The 21,616-nt window shown below is 37.8% G+C and overlaps 4 protein-coding genes across 7 annotated transcripts; 2 read left to right on the top strand and 2 right to left on the bottom strand.

The window, feature by feature from the left end:
* Positions 1-13: 13 nt before the first annotated feature.
* On the bottom strand, positions 14-4,393 carry RabX5 (RAS oncogene family member RabX5). 4 transcript variants are annotated; one of them, XM_090153008.1, is made up of 9 exons: positions 4,116-4,393; positions 2,611-2,680; positions 2,388-2,479; positions 2,261-2,326; positions 2,091-2,192; positions 1,831-2,026; positions 1,667-1,757; positions 1,477-1,602; positions 14-838 (listed from the first exon to the last, which is right to left on the bottom strand). In XM_090153008.1, exons 2-9 carry the CDS (start codon positions 2,659-2,661, stop codon positions 768-770), a joined length of 795 nt encoding a protein of 264 aa, XP_090009134.1. In that variant the 5' UTR covers positions 2,662-2,680; positions 4,116-4,393; the 3' UTR covers positions 14-767. The 4 variants fall into 4 exon arrangements, with proteins under 4 accessions (XP_090009134.1, XP_090009132.1, XP_090009133.1 ...); XM_090153006.1 differs by lacking the exon at positions 4,116-4,393 and adding an exon at positions 3,064-3,339; XM_090153007.1 differs by lacking the exon at positions 4,116-4,393 and adding an exon at positions 2,885-3,034.
* An 826-nt stretch (positions 4,394-5,219) lies between these two features.
* Positions 5,220-14,002, bottom strand: Rok (Rho associated coiled-coil containing protein kinase). Its single transcript, XM_090154895.1, has 24 exons — positions 13,583-14,002; positions 13,306-13,412; positions 13,154-13,235; positions 12,927-13,087; positions 12,790-12,867; positions 12,463-12,723; positions 12,249-12,393; positions 11,956-12,186; positions 11,733-11,892; positions 11,620-11,668; positions 10,855-11,301; positions 10,623-10,788; positions 10,450-10,556; positions 9,914-10,392; positions 9,781-9,850; positions 9,638-9,720; positions 9,389-9,575; positions 9,213-9,306; positions 8,552-9,155; positions 8,411-8,489; positions 8,277-8,345; positions 8,079-8,214; positions 7,815-8,016; positions 5,220-7,529 (listed from the first exon to the last, which is right to left on the bottom strand). Exons 2-24 carry the CDS (start codon positions 13,405-13,407, stop codon positions 7,451-7,453), a joined length of 4,071 nt encoding a protein of 1,356 aa, XP_090011021.1. The 5' UTR covers positions 13,408-13,412; positions 13,583-14,002; the 3' UTR covers positions 5,220-7,450.
* A 1,984-nt stretch (positions 14,003-15,986) lies between these two features.
* On the top strand, positions 15,987-19,820 carry LOC149936140 (uncharacterized). The gene is made up of 3 exons (XM_090153639.1): positions 15,987-17,270; positions 17,321-19,111; positions 19,191-19,820. Exons 1-3 carry the CDS (start codon positions 15,987-15,989, stop codon positions 19,818-19,820), a joined length of 3,705 nt encoding a protein of 1,234 aa, XP_090009765.1.
* A 170-nt stretch (positions 19,821-19,990) lies between these two features.
* Positions 19,991-20,812, top strand: LOC149936139 (uncharacterized). Its single transcript, XM_090153638.1, has one exon. The coding sequence runs from the start codon at positions 19,991-19,993 to the stop codon at positions 20,810-20,812; it is 822 nt and encodes a 273-aa protein (XP_090009764.1).
* The last annotated feature ends 804 nt before the right edge of the window (positions 20,813-21,616 follow it).

Here is a 21,616-nt window from a genome sequence, read left to right as displayed (position 1 = left end):
CTTCCATTTAAAATAAAACATTTTGATGTGCTTTCATTTTATTGACTACAAATCAAATAACGTATATTTCTGGGTGCTTCAATAGAAAAATCACATTTGTGCTTGGGAAAATAAAAACTACAATGTCAAAAACAAGCCAATATATTCAATTTGAATATCACAGAATATTTTAAATGCAAACATTTGTAATAGGTTGTAAAAATTGTGACTAAAATAACGAAAGGATAAATTAGGTATAAAACTACGCAAGATATTTGTAGATCTCGAATAAAAATAATCTCTAAAACATCTCTTTAGGTGTACTTGTAATTTCTTTGGTGTGAAAAACTTGAGTAAAAACAATTTAAAATCTCAAAACCAATGTTTTACCTTTTGAAGCGCGGCGCGTAACCAGTCATATATTTGTAATTTCATATTTCACTATTTAAAAAATAAAAATTAAGTTTTATCTGGCTAAAAAGGCACGAACATTTGAAAATTCAATATTGAGTAGAGCTAGAATTAATTTTTTCTCTACGCATTATTAAATTGTAACTATATATTTATATTTTGTAAAAAATAAGTAGATCTATAAATTTTTGATACTCCTTTTTTTTAAATAACAGGAGTTGGCATAATGGATTCGGTTAATATAACCTTGGCAAATTAATCTAATAGTGGCAGGATTGTTATTACTCTGATGGCAATGAACTTAGATAGACAACATAGTATGGTTTTATGGTAATAATTCGGGCATAAGGTCACACACACCCCTCTACCCTGTCACTTCATTTGATATTGCACTTTGCACTGCACTTGGGTTTCTCTATTTCAAATATGTTCTTGTCCTTGTGCAACTCTGAAATTAAAATAGGTATAAACATCAATTGTAGCCCATTTATTTGCTCTGGATTTTGATATGATAGGCTGTAAGGCCATTCAGCTGCAAGTATATTAGACGGTTGCCACAGATCAAGGAAAGCAGAGAATTTGAAAATGGGCCTATAAAGTCGGGGAATTTTAAGAATTTGTAAAAAGTCGGGGAATTTAGTTTTATCTGGACACTATTTTAAGATAATTTTACTCTAGATCTATGGCAAATCCTGTTATTATTATTTACATTTTTTTAATGTTGAAATAACTTTTGTACTGAAATACAAGTTGATTAAATTTACTAACTTCTGATAAATGTAAAATTAAAAACTGTCTAATTTTAAAAGTCAGGGAAAACAGGGAATTTTAATCTGATAATATTGTGACAACCCTGTTAGAAATATATAACAAATCTCTTTTAGCATCTCCCTATTCTGATAATGTTATTCGCAGGCTCCAGCTGATTTTTCAAAATACGTTTCGGAAGAAGAAATAGTCAGCGGGATGGATACTTCTCTTTTAAGAGGTATATTATATACTCCTTGTACGTATAACAATGAGAATAAAATTGATACTAAGTGGAGATGACCGTTTAAAATTTTGGGGTTTCTTTGGGGTACTTACTAACAAAATCCTTCGCTGGCATCGGAACATTTCCATTTTCAGCTTCTATCTCTTCTAGTTCTGCTAATACGCAGTTGTTAAAAGCCAGGGCTGCTATTCTCAAGAAGAGATCTTGAACACTTTCTCCTGTTAATTATAAACGTATTTTATGATTAGAATACAAAAAGTGTGGAAATAAATTGATGCATACCATTTTTGGAAGATACAGCCCAATATTCTGCATTTAAAGACTTTGCTAGTTTAACTGCTTGCGTTTCAACCGCTGCATATGCAGCATCAGACTGGAAATATATATTTTTTTAAATTATTAGCAAAATGAAATTTATTTAAATTTAATTTAAGTTATTTTCATACAATTAAATCTTTTTTGGAACCAACTAAAAAAACTAAGGGTTTCTGGACATTATTTTTTAAAGTTTCTTCTAGCCATTTAGGCGCATTTTGTAGAGTTCCAATGTTAGACAGATCAAAAACAACAATCACAACATGGGCTCCTCGATAATACGAAGCGGCTATGCACTGAAAACGTTCTTGACCAGCAGTATCCCAGCTGAAACACATCAATTTAATATAGTGTCATTATTACGGAATAAATAATAATAAAAATCATTTACATTTGTAAATTGAATGGAGTTTGAAGAATATCAAATCGTTCCACTTCGAAATCTACTCCAATTGTGGCTTTATAATTTGAGTCAAATACTTCGTGGCAAAACCTATGAGTAATCAAGAAGTTTTTTTTAATATTTAAAAAAGTTTTGATAATGTTAAAAATTGAGCATACCTATTAACTAAACATGTTTTTCCCACTGCTATATCACCAACTATAACCGCTTTGGCTACCTTGATACTAATCAAATGTTTTTAATTATTTCAATAATTAAAATAATTTAATTTAATGTGATAATTACTTAATCCTAATGGATAAATCAGATCTACAGGCTTCCACAACGTTTTGATCATAATCAATATTTGGATGAGGGGTGACATCAGGGAAAAAAGCCTATCAGTAAAGGAATAAATATTTTTTAAAATAGCCATTTTGGTCTATTATTTGTCTAGCGTAAATCTACAGCAAAACTAAAGCAAAGGAAAATTGACCCAATTTCAAAAAATGCAAAAATGACAAATTACCCTTGGGAAGAAAATGAGCGTTCTATCTTCGGCGGCTTGATCTCTGAGCATACTTTATTAGCATCAAAATCTTTAATTTTCAAATATTAATTTTAAAAACATCGTAAATTAAATTGAGATAATAAACGCGGTCCGACATCCATAGTCTACGAACAATAGCATTTTTCTTTTCAATGACAGCGAGGATACGGCACCATCTCGCGATAAGGTAATTCTCGGGAAACCCCCACTATAGAACCCCACCCAGAGGAGAATCATAGCGCACTCGATTTACCTACCGATCGCAGGTTACCTTGACAAAACTTTTCAATGGAATAAAGACCCGAAGCGTTCTTTCGGAAACGTGCGACAGGTGAACTGGCCACAATGGACCTTCGGCGATGTAGCGGTTGGGTGAGAACGAAACGCCGCGAAATTTGGGGGACGAATTTAGTTGGAAAATATGAAACTCACGCTTAATTTGAAATTTTCCAGACTGGAGTCGCTACTGCTGAAGAAGCACGCATGAATAAACTCCACTGTTCAGTTTGTTTACGCGTTTTGTAGGAAACTGGAGAGCTTTATATATTATAAAAATAAAATTACGTTTCCGCATAACTTTCACTACAGTCTACTTTATTTTGAACCCGAACTGTTGCATAACGTTACATTGTTCCGTCTTAAATAGGAACAAAATTATAAACTGAACCGAGCTTCCGGAAAACAAGGGAAACTTACGCTGGTATATTTTTATATCAAAAGTCTATATTACTGTCGAACACTTTCTATTCTCCACACGCAAAACTTTCGCGACAAAGATTCCATAGCAAGTTTTGATTAAGATTTACATCCGCTCATTCCTGCGTCTCACGCAGCCTTTTAGAGAACGCCACTAGGGACGATTTTCTTTTCGTGTTGACGTCAACTTCAAGAGGTAAAATATTACCAAAGAAGACATACTTAAGGGAATTTTTATAGACTTATGGTCATGCGGATATTAATGTTTGCGTGTTTAATAAAAATAAATTCGGATGTGTAGGAGATTTAACATTGAAAAATAGGAATGAAAACAGTCCCTTTTTCAATAAATTCTGGCTAGCGTAAATCCGGTCAAAATAATGTTACCCCTATAAGGTCAATGGCAGCATATAGTACCAGAAGCGTCATTCTTACAATGCATCTCTTTGTGTTTATATTTGGGTGGGAGAGCGTATTTCAACCACAAACTATAAATAAGGGATGTCAATTTCTAAATTTGAAATATTTGGTTTTAAATATTTCGTAACGTTTGCGATAGCGCTTTCTCCGATTTTTGAATTATGAGCGCATCAGTTGTAAAGGTAATTTAAACTTTAGCCAATCTTTGGTTTTTTGGGGTTAGTTTTAATTGTCTTTCGGTTTTCGCTTTTGTGGTCGGGTGATGGATTGATTTGTCTCGGTAATTTTTATTTCTAAACCACGTTTCACATGGCTAACTTCTCTAATTACTTAGTTGTCATTGCTTTTGTTATGGATTCTTATATTACCTGGTATCAAGGCGAGATGGATACGCGAAAACCCTCCGTACGATGAAATGGCAGCCAGAATGAACGTAATTAACTTTCGAGGACCCAGACAACGATTTCTTTTACCGTCTTACATTGCCAAACCAATATCGCCTACCATGATGACGAGCGGACGAAATCACTACGACGCAAACGTTAACTACTATAATTATCACAATCATCAACTGCACTTTAATAATATGCCTAATCGAAATCACCAATTCTACAATTTTACTAAATGCCGATTTGATGTGAGAGGAATAAGAATTTGCAAATGACACACTATTAACTTCAAAGGGGAATATAACCTCTAGCATTTCTGTCATCCCCCCCCCCCCAAGGGGTTCCCATATTAACCACTCCCTCCGATGGCGCTGCTCAGTTGATTGTTAAGTCGTTATTCCCTAAGGAACGCGTTGACGGATATATTCCCTGTTAGTACTGTTTACACTATGTACGGTATAATGGGTCTAGTCATTTCCCTGTAACTGAATATGCCAATAAACATTTTTTGATCAAAATATCTTATTTGTGTGGTTGCTATTTGATACGAATTTCCAATTGAATCTACCTAAAAATTCATTACATGATAATTTCAATAGGACGAATTTCACCGTCGTATTTTTATCCTATACTCTGGCCCCTGGCGGTGACAAACCACAACTCAGCAACGAGTAATAGCAGAATTATAAAATTAATATTTTAGGCGATATAAATGTACTTTCCAATCCTCGAATTTCTGAGTTTAACTATAAGAAAGAAGACATATTAGTCTTTAGAAGTGTAGGGATCTTAACCGAGTATATTTTGCCTATACTAAGTCAGTATTTGTTCTATTTCACCTGACACAATTTTTCATTTCTGAAACGCATTTCGAAAAATTATAGGATCCTATGAAGGAACATGTTTTAAAGCATATATCATAATTAATGTACAGAGTTAGGCACTTCTTTCATATGAGAAATATATTATATACTTCTGGTAATAAGTAAAATAAATGAGTTCTGTTGCAGCAAATTAACAATAATTTTAATGACAAAATGACATAAAATACAAAGCTAATTTTAAGACTAGAGTCTTTTCCAGACAATAACTTAAAGACAATGGCATTGTAATTGAAAAAAGGTATCAAAATAAGAAAGAATCTTAAACTTAACGGAGTTTCTATATAGCCAAAAAAATATAGGAGGAAAAAATATTTAAAACACCTATATTAATTATGTATTAACAAATTTACAAAAGCTGCATAGGTGTTTGTTCCTGATAGAGTACGTCCGATTTATAATAGCGAGAAAAATATCGCTTCATATCTTTTTTTGTACAATAATTAAAAAAACAACGAAATATTGGGTGTATATACAAAATACGCCGTTATGATAATATTAATAGTGGGCTGTAAAGGGAGGCGTTTTAGAGTGACGGAAATTAACAACACACCCTAATTAATATTCCAGTTTAGTAGGAAACTTTTTTTGGACGGACAGAGTTTAGAATATAAAGTAATAAACTTGTTTCAAAAGCTAAAAAGGAGCACCAATTAAGGTTTTTCTCATTAAAGGCGGTATAATTTACGGAAGACGAATAAACTTTAATTTTAAGTACTGCATTTTATTTTCGTTTATGGAATCTACACTATTTTGTTTTGGCTCCAAACAATATAGGTCTTCGAAGGCCATCTACAAATTGCTAATTTCTTTTATAAATCCATTCAAAGAAATAATTGGTTTTAATATTGGCATTTTGATCAAAATAACTGCGTATGAGCAGTATAGGTCTAATTTACAGGGATTTAAAAATTGAGGGTATGATAAACTAGCCCCGAATCTAGCTAGTTCACGCATACATTTTGTTTCAAAACTTTCGATTAGTTAAAAAGACGTAAACTGTAAATATTGAGCATGATTTTTTTTATCCTTCTATGGGTCTATTTCGTAAGTTAGATATTTTAATAATAACTGCGAAGATAAAAGGAATGTAAAGTGCATAACAGCTTAAAAAGTACCTTGAAGAATGTGTAAACAGAAGCTTATAGAATTTTTCTATAAAAGTAAACGACGGTCCCATTGGGTTTGTATTCCCAATTATTTTCCCCACTAATCTTCATTTGCACATGGAACCCTCACTGCAATAAATTTCGATTCACAGCGACCTACAGCCCACTAACTACTTTCTATAAAAGGTAATAAACTAACGTGCTTACATTTGTTTTAACCTCTGAGAAAAATCTAGCATCTATTTGGGGAAAATATAATGAACTTATTTTAATCTCTTTACAGTAAAATATCCAATATTTATAAGCTCAAAGTGCAGAACCTACGAGGGGTGTAATCAGTGTACACTCTGTCTACAATTACAGTAATCACTCTGTATTCAACCCGTAATCAATCACTGATTATGTAATTGGTGTACAGAAAAATGTGAAGTGGTTAGCCCCTCTAGAACCTATTTATGACTCTCAAATCTTTTAAATTGAAAAAGATTTTTAGAGCAAAGATAACCTATTGAAGGGATAGATTTATTAAGCGCCTAATTTATTATTCATTAACCAATACCCTAAATATTTTTTGTTAAAGTTTGACAACTGTTCATAATATATAACATTTTGTTCCTTTGAGTTTTATTTTCGTTAGATCTATAATATTTTGTACAACAACACGTACATGTACTATAATTATTCTTTAAAAAAGTTTAAATTGATTCTTTCCAGTTTTTTTGGCAAGCTACTAAAATTAAGTTGAGAAAGTTTAAAAATGGTAAAAAATAAAACCCTCTGGAACTATTTAATTTTCCTTTTTCACATTTTGTTAAAACAAAACAATATAATCCTCTACAACTCTAACACGCTATAAGCCTAAACTGGGTATAAAAACTGTCATTTTTTAGAGAAATTCTATACATGTACTCTAATATTTCTTTGGGTTGCTTTCCTTAACTAAACTAAAATATATATACCGTATAATATAGGAAAATTGGGTTGCTGACGACATTATTTTGTAGACAACAAGATGAAAGGAACATGGCACAGGAAATATTTTTAAAACCTTAAAAAATATTTCAAAAATATTACGGTAAATTTTGTTTTTGTAGAAATTCTGGTCATTTTATGTCTAGATTACTAGTTAAAAACAAAATCAAGCAATTTCTATAACAAGAGGGTGCGAGAGAAACATTTTGATTTCGCTTTGACACACCAACTATAATAATAGCTTTCTTTGGAAGTTGTGAATAAAAAAAGTAATAATAAATGGTTTTAGGTGGAAAATAAATATCCAATAGTCAGGAATAAGCCTATATTTAAAACTTTTTTTTAAATATAATTAGGTTTTCCTCCCCTGGTTCGAAGAAGGTAGAGTTGCGGCTTTTTGCTGATATTTGTTTATAGATCTCATTGAATTTCTATAAAATTCAGATCAAAGAGGTTTCAGAAAATATAGTTATTATATTTTAAGTGTTTTTTACTACACATGCTCTCGCATTGCATGCAAAAAATGAGCAATATAAAAATAAATAAAAAAACCAAAATGACATAAAAAACAACCCAAAAAGATAAACTTTAAAACCAGCAAGCATCCAATTGTATCGGACAAATTGTTATTAGCTTCTTTTTTTTTAACAGAAAGAAGTATCACTCATGCATTTCAAGCGTAAGAAGAGTCATCCAAATAAAGTATTCTATCAAACCTGGGAGAGCTCCTAGTATTTTGATGAGCTGCGAAGCCTCCAGCATCTATCTTCTTTTTGATGCGTGAAACCCAACGCTGCTGCTCTTCCGCTGATCCAGCCAGCAGTAAAATATTTTTGGCCATGTTGAAATCTACTTTGCACGGGTTAATTTCATCTTCATTTTTGTTTAAGTGATCTTTATGGATTTTTAATCGACAGCCTTTGGAAAAAATTAAGCAGTTTTAATAATTTTTAACGTAAATATTTTTGTAGTATACTCACGCCTGCATTCTAGTGCTGGAGGGGGTTTGAACATGTGCCAGTTTGGTCTGGAGCATACGTCACACGTTGTTGGCATATGGTAGGTGATGGGGATAAAATCGTGCCCCTTTAGGATAATATTACCTTGTTGGGAAGACTGTTGGGACAAAAATGATTATTAATCTAACGTAAATAATGAATTATTTCCAAATCTGATACCTCTTTTGGCAACTGAAAGTCTGGATTATCTCCTGGTTTCCTGCTTTCACCTTCACCAGCGTAAAAAATCTAACAGACAAAATGGCAATTTACAACTGAAATATTAAACAGGAAAATATTTTAGCGTGATATACTTGAAAAATTCGAGGTATATCTTGAGCATCAGCTCTATAAACATCTCCTTGCGTAACAGGTCTAACATGAAATAATTTGCTGCAAAACAATTATAATTAGTACCCCTTTGTGTATTATAATTTAGGCTAAAAGGATCTTACTTAAGGTCTAAAATAAGCGTTGGGTCAGCGTTAGCTTTATCAGCTTCGCTGTTATAAAAAATTATCTTCTGACTACTGACAACCACATATTGTTTCCGCCACGGATGACGCTTTATGTTCTTCTGGCTAGGTATAGCCATCCAACCTTCGAGACGTGTCTCCGACAGATTCTCATCAACATCATCCTGACCACTACCTATACTGATTGTTTCGCTATTGGCCAAGCTGTGAAGTTTTTGCTGCAAATGCTCAATTTCGGAACTCTTGGAGTCCAGCTCCATTTGAATTTTCATTCTAGCTTGATTCTCTTCGTACAATAAACCGTGTAGCTCTGATATGTCCTTTTGCAGCCTCGACTGCATTTTTTGAAATTTGTCTTTTTCCGAAGTGAGTTCTTGTTGCAGTTTGCGGCATTCTTTTTCTTTCTTCCTCAAATCGGAAATGTTTCCTTTGCTCTTATTGGGTGTCATGTCTTTGCGGTTCATAATCTCAGCTAGTTTATTAACAGCTTGACTTTTCAGTAGCTTTTCTTGCTGAACTTGCTTTGTTAAAGCCATGATAGTCTCATCAACGGAAGCGTATTGATTTCTCAAATTGTTCAGATCTGGAAAAGGAGGTAAAGTTGAGCAAAGCTAAGATATAATTTAAATTTTATATCTACCTTCTTGGGTCGTCTTTAGTTTGGTCTCCATTTCTTCCTGATAAATCAAATACTTCTCCGCGTTTTTCTTGAACTCGTTCTCTTTGTCTTTAAGCTAGGGTATGAGAAATACGCAAGAACAATAAAAACCTGAAGGAGATCAATTGAGTTTCATAAAAAATGGATTTAAAACGTACACTGGAAGAGAGATTTTCTTTGGCTACAATTTCAGTCTGTAAAATGGACTTCAAATTTTTAATCTCTAAGTCCTTTAGAGTGAGATCTTTTTCAAGTTCCGCAGCATTCTCTTCCGATATTGATCGTGCCAAAGCATCTCCATCTGCTCGAGCAGTTGCTAATTCCAGTTGATGAGAAAGTTTCAATCTGTACGCGCAGTAAATCAATATTAGCCTTTGAAATTTAAAAAAAAATTTAAAAGAAGTTACTTTTCTTCCTCTAATTGTTGGCAAAGTTGCTGTTTCTCTTCTAAATCTTCCTTCAAACTTGAGTTGGCATTTTTGTACAAAGTCTGAAAAAAATCGTATTGTGTTGGAAAAGCATTTTCTAATAAAATATTCAACAATCTTACAGAAAAATATTGTTCCGCTTCAAACTGATCTTGTAGCTCTTTCATTTGAAGGTCATCCACTGATTTTGATCTATGTTAACAAAATGAAGTCAGATAAAATAACAAAGAACATCAAATACAATAAAATACATACACTTTCATCTTCTTCATTTCTTCATTAAGGCCAGCAATAACACCTTGAAGGTCATCCAATTCCACGTTAAGCTGCCTTTCTTTAACCCTTAACAGAGTTAGTTGATTAGTGACTTGTGCCAGCTCGGATTGCAATTGATTTCTCTTCTGGGTTTCTTCATCCACTGAAATGGTCAAGGCTTTGTTCTTTTCCACTTCTTGCCTCAATTCTCCATCCAATTTTTGTAACTGTTGCTGTTGTTGGCGATAATCAACTGACAACATGGACATCTGGCACTCTTTCTCTTGACAAAGCCCTTCAGCTTTTGTACGGGCATTCTTTTCTTCATTTAGTTTCGTCTGCAAAACTTGGATAGTTTGAATGCTGGTTTCATCGAGAGTAGAATGATGTTTATTGGCCATGTCCTCTCGGTGAGCAGCCACTTCTTGCTCGTATTTCTTTTGGAAGTTTTTAACATCGAGTTCTAACATGGCCCTTTCCTAAATAATGCGTAACTTTAGATGGAATCCCTTAAAATATTCAATTTCAATTTATACCTTCTCCAAGTCAATAATACGATTTTCTAGTCTATGATTTTCATCTAATAAAGAAGCTTCTCTATCATGAAGCCTTTCTAACTCTAGTTGTAAAGCTTGTCTACGACCTGTTGAAAATAAATTATAAATAAAACTAACATTTTGACAAGGAAAAAATAATTCAAATATAATACTTTCAAGTTCCTGAGTTTTATCTGAAACTTGCGTTCGGGAGTTTTTCTCTTGTTCCAGCTGAGTTTGCAAATTAATAATATCTTTTTCTCTGGTGGAATTTTGACCTTGTAGAGACGTTACCTTGTTCGTTAATTCGGAAATAGTTTGTTCTTTATCAGAATTTGACTAAAAGAAAATTAGATTCATCAGGTGAGTTGCATCTAGAGAGGCATAGTTAGAACTAATACCAACCATATTAAGCTCTAAATTTAGTTTTTTAAGTTTCATGGCTGATTCCGATTCGATCTTTGCTTTTTCCTTCATCTCAATCAGCTGCTTTTCTAAACTGGCAATTTTTTCACTGACATGCTGAGTGGACTGTGACTGATGCGCCCTAGCACTTTGTTCCTGAGCAATTTTCTGACATAGCTCTTGAACCTTAAAGTCCCCTTTTTTGCGATTGTCTTGTTCATTCTCAAACCTCCTCTGCAGTTCTTTATAATCGTGTTTTAGGATGGCTATAGTTTTTTCTAACTCCCGATTTTCAATATTTATTTGGTTGAAATGATCTTCTTGCTGGGCAATCTTTTCCAACTGACTTAGAGTAACTCTGTATTTATGATCCAGTTCTTCTTTAGTGTTCAAAAGAGCGTGGTTTTCACTCTCCAGCCTTTCCAGTTTCCTTTGGAGATCCAGAGACTAAAATTTACAATAAACAATCAAATAGAACCAAAACTAAAAAAGAAAAGTTTGAAGAGTAAATTCAAAATAAATAAAAAAAAAGGGCATTCATTAGCACATACCTTATCAGTCTTTAAAAGATGCGGAAAATAATCATGCAAAAAACAAAAAAAAGAGAAAATAAGTAAAATAAAAATAAACTAGGAGAAAGAGAAAATTAGATTACTTTATTAAAGCATGCAGGGTATTTAATTCTTAAAGGTGACTTTAAACATGCAAAAGAGGTTACTCAATAGAAATTTCAATACGACTACAATTGAATCATATATATTTTACCTCATCACTGTTTAAAACAACATCATTTTGAGAAACCTTGGCTAAAAGTCTAAAATAAAAGCTAATTAGCAAAGATGTTAAGAAAAACATTTACATAAATAGGAGACAATTACTGATAATCCCCAGAGTATGTAAATCCAATAAAAGGCAAATGATTTCCAGCAAAGGCCTTGGGAGCGGGAAAATTTTCTTCCATGGTATTGTCATTCTCAATATCATCAAAGTTACTAGTATCATCATCACTCATTAATTCAGGTACAACGGGAGGGACACCTTAAAACGTCAGATTTTTATTATTATATTATTTTTAATAGCGTTAACGGAAGAAAAACGTACATTCTCTAATATTGTCAAATGTCCACTGATCATTTTGAAAGAAAGGGTGCCTCTTTATCTCCTCAACTCCATTTCGACCAAGTCGGTGTGAACTGTCAGTTAGAAAAGCATGAATCAGGTTTTTGGCTTCTTTAGAAATGTCTACGTCTTCTGGGAAATCTAATGTATCTTTATGATCCATAATTTTCCCGTACGTCCCAACCAAAGAGTCAGCGTAAAAAGGTGTATCACCTTGAAATAAAATATAATATTTAATGCAGAATGAACAAAATCAAGCATAATCTAAAACATACCAACTAGCATTTCATAAAGAAAAACTCCGACAGACCACCAATCGCATTCACGGCCATAGCAACCTTCTCCCCCTTGAGACTTTAGCACTTCGGGAGAAATATAATCAGGGGTTCCCACAGCAGTGTCAGATCTAACTAATCCATCCTTTACAATGAAGATAATGTAAATAACGATAAAATTCTTTAAGGTACCATTTTTTCTACAGATACTGACCAGATCCATCTTCATACAAGTACCAAAATCAGCCAACTTTAAATGCCCGTGCTGATCTAAGAGCATATTGTCTGGCTTAATATCACGATGGACAAAACCCATTGAGTGGATTGAGTCTACGGCTAATACCACTTCAGCACAATAAAACTTAGCCCATTTCTCAGGAACATCGTAATTGCTCATCAAATTGACCAAGTCACCTCCAGGCATGTAATCCATTACCATATACAAGTATTTGCTGTCTTGAAATGAAAAATGAAGCTAAAAAGTAAAAAGTTATACGTTATGTTAACTTATAACTGAGAAGAATTACAATAATAATAGTACTTTAACAATCCAGTCTGTATTAGCGTGTGCCATTATGAACCTTTCCTCCCAGAAAAAAGCTGAGTCTGATCGTTTTATCTGAAAATATTTATAAACTCACTTAATGTGTTAGGTTTTCTTTTTTACAATTTTCTTACCATTTCAAACTTGCTAAGAAGTTTCATGGCATAAACTTGCTTGGTAAATTTGTGCCTGACCAGTTGAACCTCTCCAAAAGCACCTCTACCTATCACTTTAATTACAGTGTAATCATCTGCCTTCATGCGGCAGCTACTAACCAATTCTGCCGCTTTTTCATCTAAAATTAAAATTTTTAATTAAATCCTGATGTTAATATTCAATATGAAGAGCTGTTAATATTTACATCGTTGAAGAAAGCTTTCTATATTTTTTATTCTCCTTAAAACAGGATGATCACAATCCACAACAAGAGCTTGGACTGTGTCCTTGAAAGTAATGACATTTCTTAAAACCTGATAATAAAGGAAATCAGGTTTTTTCCTTTTTTAAGCTTACCAGCAATCCATCAAGATTAATTTCTGATCTTCTATCGACTACCCTGTCCTCCAGCTCTTTGAGCCGTTTGTATCTATTCATATCTCTGATATGGCATTCCATTTATCCTGGTTAATATACAATGATAATTAAAGAATATAAAAACCAAAGTCACTGATCATAATACAAAATTAGTTTTACAAATTAAAATGCTTTGATTGTTAATAAAAAAAACTAACGTATTTGCAATATTTTTCCTGTCACCTTGAACATCAAATAATCTAAATTTCATATTTACCTTTAACTGGATTATACTTTTTCAAAAGGATCATTTGGGTAAATGATATATAGCTGACAACAAGTAAAAAACTTGAAGTAGATTTATGATTTCATTTCATTATAATAGTCGATACTCTTTGAATCAAGGTGCAACTTGCAAGTTGGTTTTGAACTTTTGATTTTGATTGTTTCAGTTTTGAAGTAGGCTTATTATTAAGCCTAGGCCCGTGCGTAACGTAAGTACGTAACTGCCGAACAGTGATCGCACTCGTTTCGGTAGGAAGAATAAGTGACTGTAAATAATTTATAAGCAAACCGCACTTAATTCCACATATTTGAAATAAATTTCTTCATTTGGATAATAAAATATAAATTAACGCCATAGATAATTAAATTTATCTCGCAACTCCATCGGCAACCGTTAACATTTAGACGAACTTCGTCAAAATTATTTTTAGAGCACTATAATGGATGGAGCCACAAGCGCATTGACGTCAAATCGGAGATTTGGGAAATTTTCTGACTTCTTGCTCTTTGCGTCAATTTCTCTGGTGGAATAGGTGAGGAACTCAGCGCTCGGATTTAAACGCCATCTGCCAAGGATTTCTTTAATTAATTTATTTTAGGGGATTTGGACGTGTTGTGGTTCGTCTCATCTTTTTTTCATCTTCTCCGCCTTTCTCTAGTTCTTTTTTTCTTAAATGACATTCGGTCATAGTTTATTTTTTTTTTTTAGGTTTTTCCAGTCCCCATCCCGTTAGTTTCCTAGCCTTTTTCGTCCGGCTCATCGTTAGCTTTGGCCAGCGTTTTCGACGGTTTAGGCAAACATTTTCTCCAATGGACGTTGGAGAGAAAGGGGCTGAAACCAGTTTTTTCACGGTAAACTGTAAATGGGATCTCAGTTCCAAGTCATCAGATGGCCTTTCAATAAGGCTGCCCCAATAAGTTCTTCATGTCAGTCGCATGGATGATGTAACTTTCCGTGAGGCTCGCGCTGTAGTGGTGGTCATACACAGACGTCTTACGCCGAGGCGAAACCCCTCCACAGGGGCTACCTCCTCCAGCGTCCACTGTAGCGGCGGCACCGGTCTATCTGACGGCGGGTGACCTCTCATTTCTGATCGCTAAAGTGGGGGCTCATTCTGCACCGCGGTTCCCCCAAAGTCAGGACTCTCCTCACCTGGAGCCTCCTCTGTCTGGTTCATCCTCTACTACACTAGATGCTTAGCGACGTTGCGAATCTAGTTTCTAGGTCTCTTCCGACGATACCGCTTCCTTCCCCAGGAAGTGTGGAAGTGCTGGCTCTTAAGATCCGCTTCGCCACTGGATGGATTACGCTTTTTAACATCTATGACCCGGGTGGTGTGGCTACCAAGCTATTTTCGATGATCTTCTCCTACGAGTTGACACACCTCATCCAGAGTTGGCTAGAAGCCCAGGATCATCTAATTTCCCTCAACACTGGAGACACCACCCACCGCCTGCTAACCCTGGGCTCAGAGGCTGCCCTCGATCTCACTTTTGTGAGCTCCGCATTGGCTTTCCCCACCTGGACTTAAACCGAGGAACAAGTGATCACCTCCTTATATTTATAGGTGATCCAGCACAAACTACACGTTCTACGGTGGACTGGAAACGTTTTAGAATCGTTTTGGATGACACACTGGGGAACGCTCTGCAGAAATTCTTCTCCTGGCTACGATTCCTATAAAAAGGGTGGGGGAGGCTAGGCTCCTCGTCAGCTTCCATGGTGGGATGAACGCTGTTCTAACAAGGCTAAGGAAGTCCATCGGGTCCATCGCAGGGTCCAGCGGTTGGGCCTCCTGTTGGACCAGGGGGGCGATTCGGTAAAAAATCGAATGGGAATTTGATCTTGATACCCTATACCATGGGGGCCTATTCTAAAGATATTCGAAATCCAATTTTCGATCGAAAACTAGATTTCGAACTTCGAGATCTCGACGAATGGTATTCGGTAAAGATTTCGAATAAGCATAAATCAATGCAAATTGTCGAAGTCGATTTCGACATGGTATAGGGTGATGTTTGGGCGTACGCGACTTCTTGTTTGTCTTATATCATAATTGTTTTTAACGCTTATCAATCAGATATTAGCATTTCTTAATCAATATTAAATTTTTTAAATTCTGTATAAAAGCCGTTGTAAATCTCAAAAAGGCGTCAGTTTGATTCCTGTTCGTCTCCTGTAATATTTTAAATTAAAAGTTTGCATATCATGAACCGTCGTTTATTCTGTTGACATCTATCACGAACATATTTTTGGTCCGTCGAGCCGGATACAGTCGCGGTAATTAGTTGAGGTTTCCAATTCCTTGCCGTTACCAGTATCCAGTCTTCGTGGGAAGTAGTGTCACCATTCAGAGTCCGATTCAAGTGCGTAACTTCCATTATCATTAATCGGTATGGATCATCATACAGCTCGCAGACGATCGATCAAGGGTCAGATTACCAGGTTCGAGGCGGTCATCACGAATCATGCCACCATGCCCATCACACCAGTCGCAGTGGCAACGTACAAAAAGAAAGCCGATGCATTAGCCGCCGATTTGGAAACAGTTCAACAGTACATCAGTACCAACTGCCCAGTAGATGACTTCAATGCGCACGAAGCAGAGTACAATGCTCTCGTCACCCGTATGGAAAACATAGTTATATTCTTCGACACGCTCAATATTCAAGTGCCAACCGTACCAAGTAGTCTACCGACAGCTGATATTAAGCTACCGAAACTAGAGCTTCCAGTCTTCGGAGGAAACTACATAGACTGGTTCCCGTTCCATGACCTCTTTACAGCCACGGTTCATAACAATGGAACTCTATCAAGGGCCCAGAAGTTTCAGTACCTCAAAACATCTCTACGCGGTGAGGCAGCTATGCTTATCCACGCGATCCCAGTCACGGATGGAAACTACGCCGAGGCATGGGATATTCTTCTCAATCGGTTCAACAACACTCGAGAGATCGTTAACGCTCACATCAAACGGCTACTTAATCAAGCTTCTGTCAGAGACGAATCAGCAGCTTCGCTAAGACGCTTGATTGACACGACGGCAGAGTGTATTCGCTCTCTGAAAGTTCTGCAAGAGCCCGTCCAACACTGGAATGCCATACTCATTTATGTAATTGGAGAAAAACTCGATAACGAGTCTAGAAGACAATGGGAGCTATCGCTGACAGGTACTACGAGACCTACGTATGAGGAATTAACCACGTTTCTCGAACAGAGAGCTCGAGCCTTGGCCGCTTCCCAATCCACATCGAGTGAAACCAGAAGCAAGCAAGCATCAACGCCATTTCCCAGGAAATATCCGGTATCACATCACGGTTCCATACGAGACAACGCATGCTCGATCTGCACTGACTCGCACCCCACATTCAAATGCCCATCCTTGCTGAAGGCTACGCATGAAGCTCGATGGAATTTAGTCAAATCGCACTCACTTTGCTTCAACTGCCTAAGAAACGACCACGTCAGCCACGACTGCAAATCCGGTAATTGTCGAAAATGCAAGGCGAGGCATAACACTCTTTTGCATCAAGATTCGCAAGAGATGAACTCCACGTCCCGTGAGAACTCGAGAAGCGAAGTCCTTGCACATGTATCCCGCCAGCATATCGAGCCTACTCAAGTTATACTGCCGCAGCAATCATTCAGGTCCGGGGTGGTAACGGTTCCATCTGGCCAAGTAGAGCGCTGATCGACTCTGGCTCGCAAGCGAGTTTTATTTCCGAACAGTTCATGCAAAAGTTACAAGTCAGACAAACTCATCAGACCCTGACGATAGGTGGAATTGGTGCGACCAGTCTCAGCCAATCTAGAGGAGGCGCAACGCTGTCCATCAGTTCCAGTAGCGATCCCACCTTCAAGGCAACAATTGAAGTCCTGATCCTTAAAGACGTCACGGAAAGGCTTCCGAATTTCGCCGTCAATACTCGTAACTGGTCGCGCATCAAGCAACTACAACTTGCAGATCCAACGTTCAACATTCCAGGCTCAGTCGATATACTGCTTGGAGCAAACGTTTTCCTAGACCTCATTCGAGATGGTAAACTAATGGGAAGATCTGGAGTACCTGGAGCGTTCAAGATCGTCTTTGGTTGGGTGGTAGCGGGTACCACCGGAACCCAAGACCGGAACAGTACCACATCGTCAATTAAAGTTCATCATTGCCAGCTTGAAACCCAACTCGCCAGGTTCTGGGAAATCGAAGAACTAGCAGATCAGTCCAATTTCACATCTACCGAGATCCAGTGCGAACAGAAGTTTGAAGACACATTCAGCCGAAACGCTAGTGGACGGTTCGTTGTCAGATTTCCAATCAAGGAGGGTCCCGAGCCGCTCGGTGAATCTAGGAGTATAGCATTACGAAGATTCAAATACGTCGAACGCCGTTTAGAAGCTAATCCGTTGAACTACGAGAAATACCGAAGAGTCATGGAAGAATATATCCAGTTGCGTCACATGCAGCTCGTTGCCACTGAAAGCAGACTCGCAGATAACACCTACTATTTACCGCACCATGCAGTCTTCAAGGAATCAAGTTCGACAACAAAACTAAGAGTCGTATTTGACGGGTCCTCTAAAACCTCCAACGGAGTCTCTTTGAACAACATCCTCCTCGTAGGTCCAAAACTACAGTTAGATCTCGTAAACCTACTCATCAGATTTCGAAGCCACGCAGTCGCACTAATGGCCGATATCGAGAAAATGTATCGCCAAATCTTAATTCACAACGAAGACCTCCGCTACCAACGAATACTATGGAGACATCGAAAGGAAGATCCGATCGAAGATTATCAACTACGTACGGTGACATACGGGACAGAGTCAGCACCCTATTTGGCTACTAAGGTCTTACAACAGTTATCTAAAGACGTAGAGTCCAAGTACCCGTTGGCTTCTCAAGTCCTCAAGGACGATTTCTACATGGACGATCTCCTTTCAGGCGCAACCAATACAATCAGCGCCATAAAACTACAACAACAGCTCAGTCAAGCCACGAGCGAAGCAGGACTTCCATTGCGGAAATGGGCGTCAAACGATCCAGGCGTCATGGAAATAATACCTTCGGAGCAGAGGGAAATCCTGGTTCCCTTAAATATCAACAACGCCGAATCAATCCCAACCTTGGGCCTACAATGGACACCGGCAATAGACGTCCTCTCATTTGTTCTTACATCACCGAATTCCAGAGAAGTTGTTACTAAACGCACCATCCTGTCTGATACCGCCAAGGTTTTCGATCCCTTAGGTCTCTTGTCTCCAATCCTGATCCGAGCGAAAATCCTGATGCAAGATATGTGGCAAATCAAGGTTACCTGGGATGAAGAGTTACCATCGACGATCGTTCACAAATGGCATACCTTTCGAAAAGATCTAACCGGCATTGAAGATATCCGAATCCAGCGCTTCATCAGTCAACCTCAAGCCTCAAACTTGAGCTTACATGGCTTCTGCGATGCGTCGGAAAAGGCGTATGCGGCGGCGGTTTATTTGAAAACTATTGATGAAGCCGGACTGGTCTCGGTTCAATTGATCGTCGCCAAGACCAGAATTGCTCCTCTTCGACAAATTACGTTACCTAGACTAGAACTATGCGCTACAGTCCTTCTCGCACGACTTATCACGCTCGTACAACAGTCTCTACGAAGCACCATATCAGAAGCTCATGGATGGAGCGACAGTCGCATCGTACTGTCCTGGCTGGCCTCACATCCTCAACGATGGAAGACATTCATCGCAAACCGGGTGTCAGAAGTTCAAAACATACGACCCGTTTATCCACGTTTCGGGTAAACTCAACCCCGCGGATTGTGCCTCACGTGGCATTGACGCCAAGGAACTTCTAACGCACCCTCTATGGTGGCATGGTCCAAACTGGCTACAAACTGAACCAATCAACACCGATGAATCACCCATTAAAGAGTATCCCGAATGCAGAATTGAGGAGCGAATCAAACGAGTCATCGCTGTGCATTCCAAGAGCGATACCAGTCTCTTAGAACGATATTCATCATTAACGAAGCTCCTTCACGTTACCGGGTACATTCAACGTTATTTTCGCAACAGCCGAACCTTGCCGGAATCAAGAGAACTGGGCCCGTTAACGAAGGAAGAGAAAGATCGCGCATTCAATCATTGGATAAAAGTCACTCAATCGGCTCACTTCGGAGCAGAAATCCGACAACTGGAAGATGAAAACCTCTACCAACAAAAAGCAAAATTCTGGGGCTGACACCATTCTTGGACGCAGCCAGTGTCCTTAGAGTTGGCGGACGAATCCGACATGCGAAAATCTCAATCGATCAAATTCACCCAGTCATCCTGCCTCGAAAAAGTACATTCCCTGATCTCATCATCAACAACGAACATGCCAAAACACTACATGGAGGGCCGCAACTAATGATGGCGTCCTTACAGTCGAAGTTCTGGATCATAGGGCTTCGTGATGCTGTTCGCTTTCATGTCCGAAGGTGTTTGAGATGTGTCCGACAACAGGCAAAAACCATCACTCAACTTATGGGCAATCTACCAGCTCCTAGAGTCAACCCCGGACGAGCGTTCCTCAAAAGTGGAGTCGACTACGCCGGTCCGTTCAATCTGAAAGTCATGAAGGGACGAGGATGCCGATCATTCAAAGGCTATATCGCCATATTCGCCTGTTTCTCGACCCGTGCACTGCACCTCGAACTGGTCAGCGACATGACTACTGCTACGTTCTTGGCAGCCTTCAAACGCTTCGTCTCCCGTCGAGGCAAATACACCGACGTCTATAGCGATTGCGGGACGAACTTCGTTGGAGCCAACAAGGAACTTAAGGAATTCACCCGAATTGTCTCAACTAACACCAAAGACCAGACCATAGCGCAATGGATGAGCGACGAAGGAACCATCTGGCATTTCAACCCCCCGGCAGCTCCGCATTTTGGTGGCCTCTGGGAAGCGGGCGTGAAATCAGTGAAATATCACCTGAAGAGAGTCATCGGGGTGACACGACTGACGTTCGAAGAGATGCAGACACTACTATGTCAAGTAGAAGCATGTCTAAACTCCCGTCCCCTGACTCCAATGACATCAGATCCAGCCGACTTAGCAGTCTTGACACCAGGACATTTTCTGATTGGGGACTCCTTGACGTCCATACCAGAACCCGATTTCACTTCAACCAACATCAACCGTCTCTCCCGATGGCAGCTCGGACAACAGATATTACAACACTTTTGGTGACGTTGGCAAGCCGAGTACCTGTCACGACTCCAACAACGTCCAAAATGGACGAAGAGTACTCGCAATCTAGAAATCGGAGATTTGGTACTACTTAAGGAGGAGTTACCGCCAACCAAATGGAAGATGGCCAGAATCATTAAAATCCATCCAGGGGCCGATCAACTTGTTCGCGTCGTCACGGTCAAGACTACGGACAGGGAATTGCAATGACCGGTCACCAAACTTCCGTTGGAGCCTTAACTTTAAAATTCACATTTTAAGGTGGGCGGGATGTTTGGGCGTACGCGACTTCTTGTTTGTCTTATATCATAATTGTTTTTAACGCTTATCAATCAGATATTAGCATTTCTTAATCAATATTACATTTTTTAAATTCTGTATAAAAACCGTTGTAAATCTCAAAAAGGCGTCAGTTTGATTCCTGTTCGTCTCCTGTAAATATGATTTTAAATTAAAAGTTTGCATATCATGAACCGTCGTTTATTCTGTTGACATCTATCACGAACAGGTATCGAGATCGAATTCCCATTCGATTTTTTACAGAATCGCCCCCCCATGTCGAGATCGACTTCGACACTATGCATTGATTTATGCTTATTCGAAATCTTTACCGAATACCATTCGTCGAGATCTCGAAGTTCGAAATCTAGTTTTCGATCGAAAATTGTAATTTAGAATATTTACAGAATAGGCCCCAGGTTGCCTACAAAGAGGAGAAGGCTGTCTATAACCGACTGATTAATGACACGAAGAGTGCTAGTTGGAGGTTTACAGGCACACAGCCCCTGCCTCAAGTTTGGGACC

The sequence above is a fragment of the Leiobunum rupestre genome, chromosome 7 (genome assembly GCF_980474605.1).
Source record: "Leiobunum rupestre chromosome 7, qqLeiRupe1.1.hap1, whole genome shotgun sequence".
Taxonomy (NCBI): domain Eukaryota; kingdom Metazoa; phylum Arthropoda; class Arachnida; order Opiliones; family Sclerosomatidae; genus Leiobunum; species Leiobunum rupestre.
The sequence above is the reverse complement of the archived record's forward strand: the minus strand, read 5'-3'. Positions and strand labels throughout refer to the sequence as shown.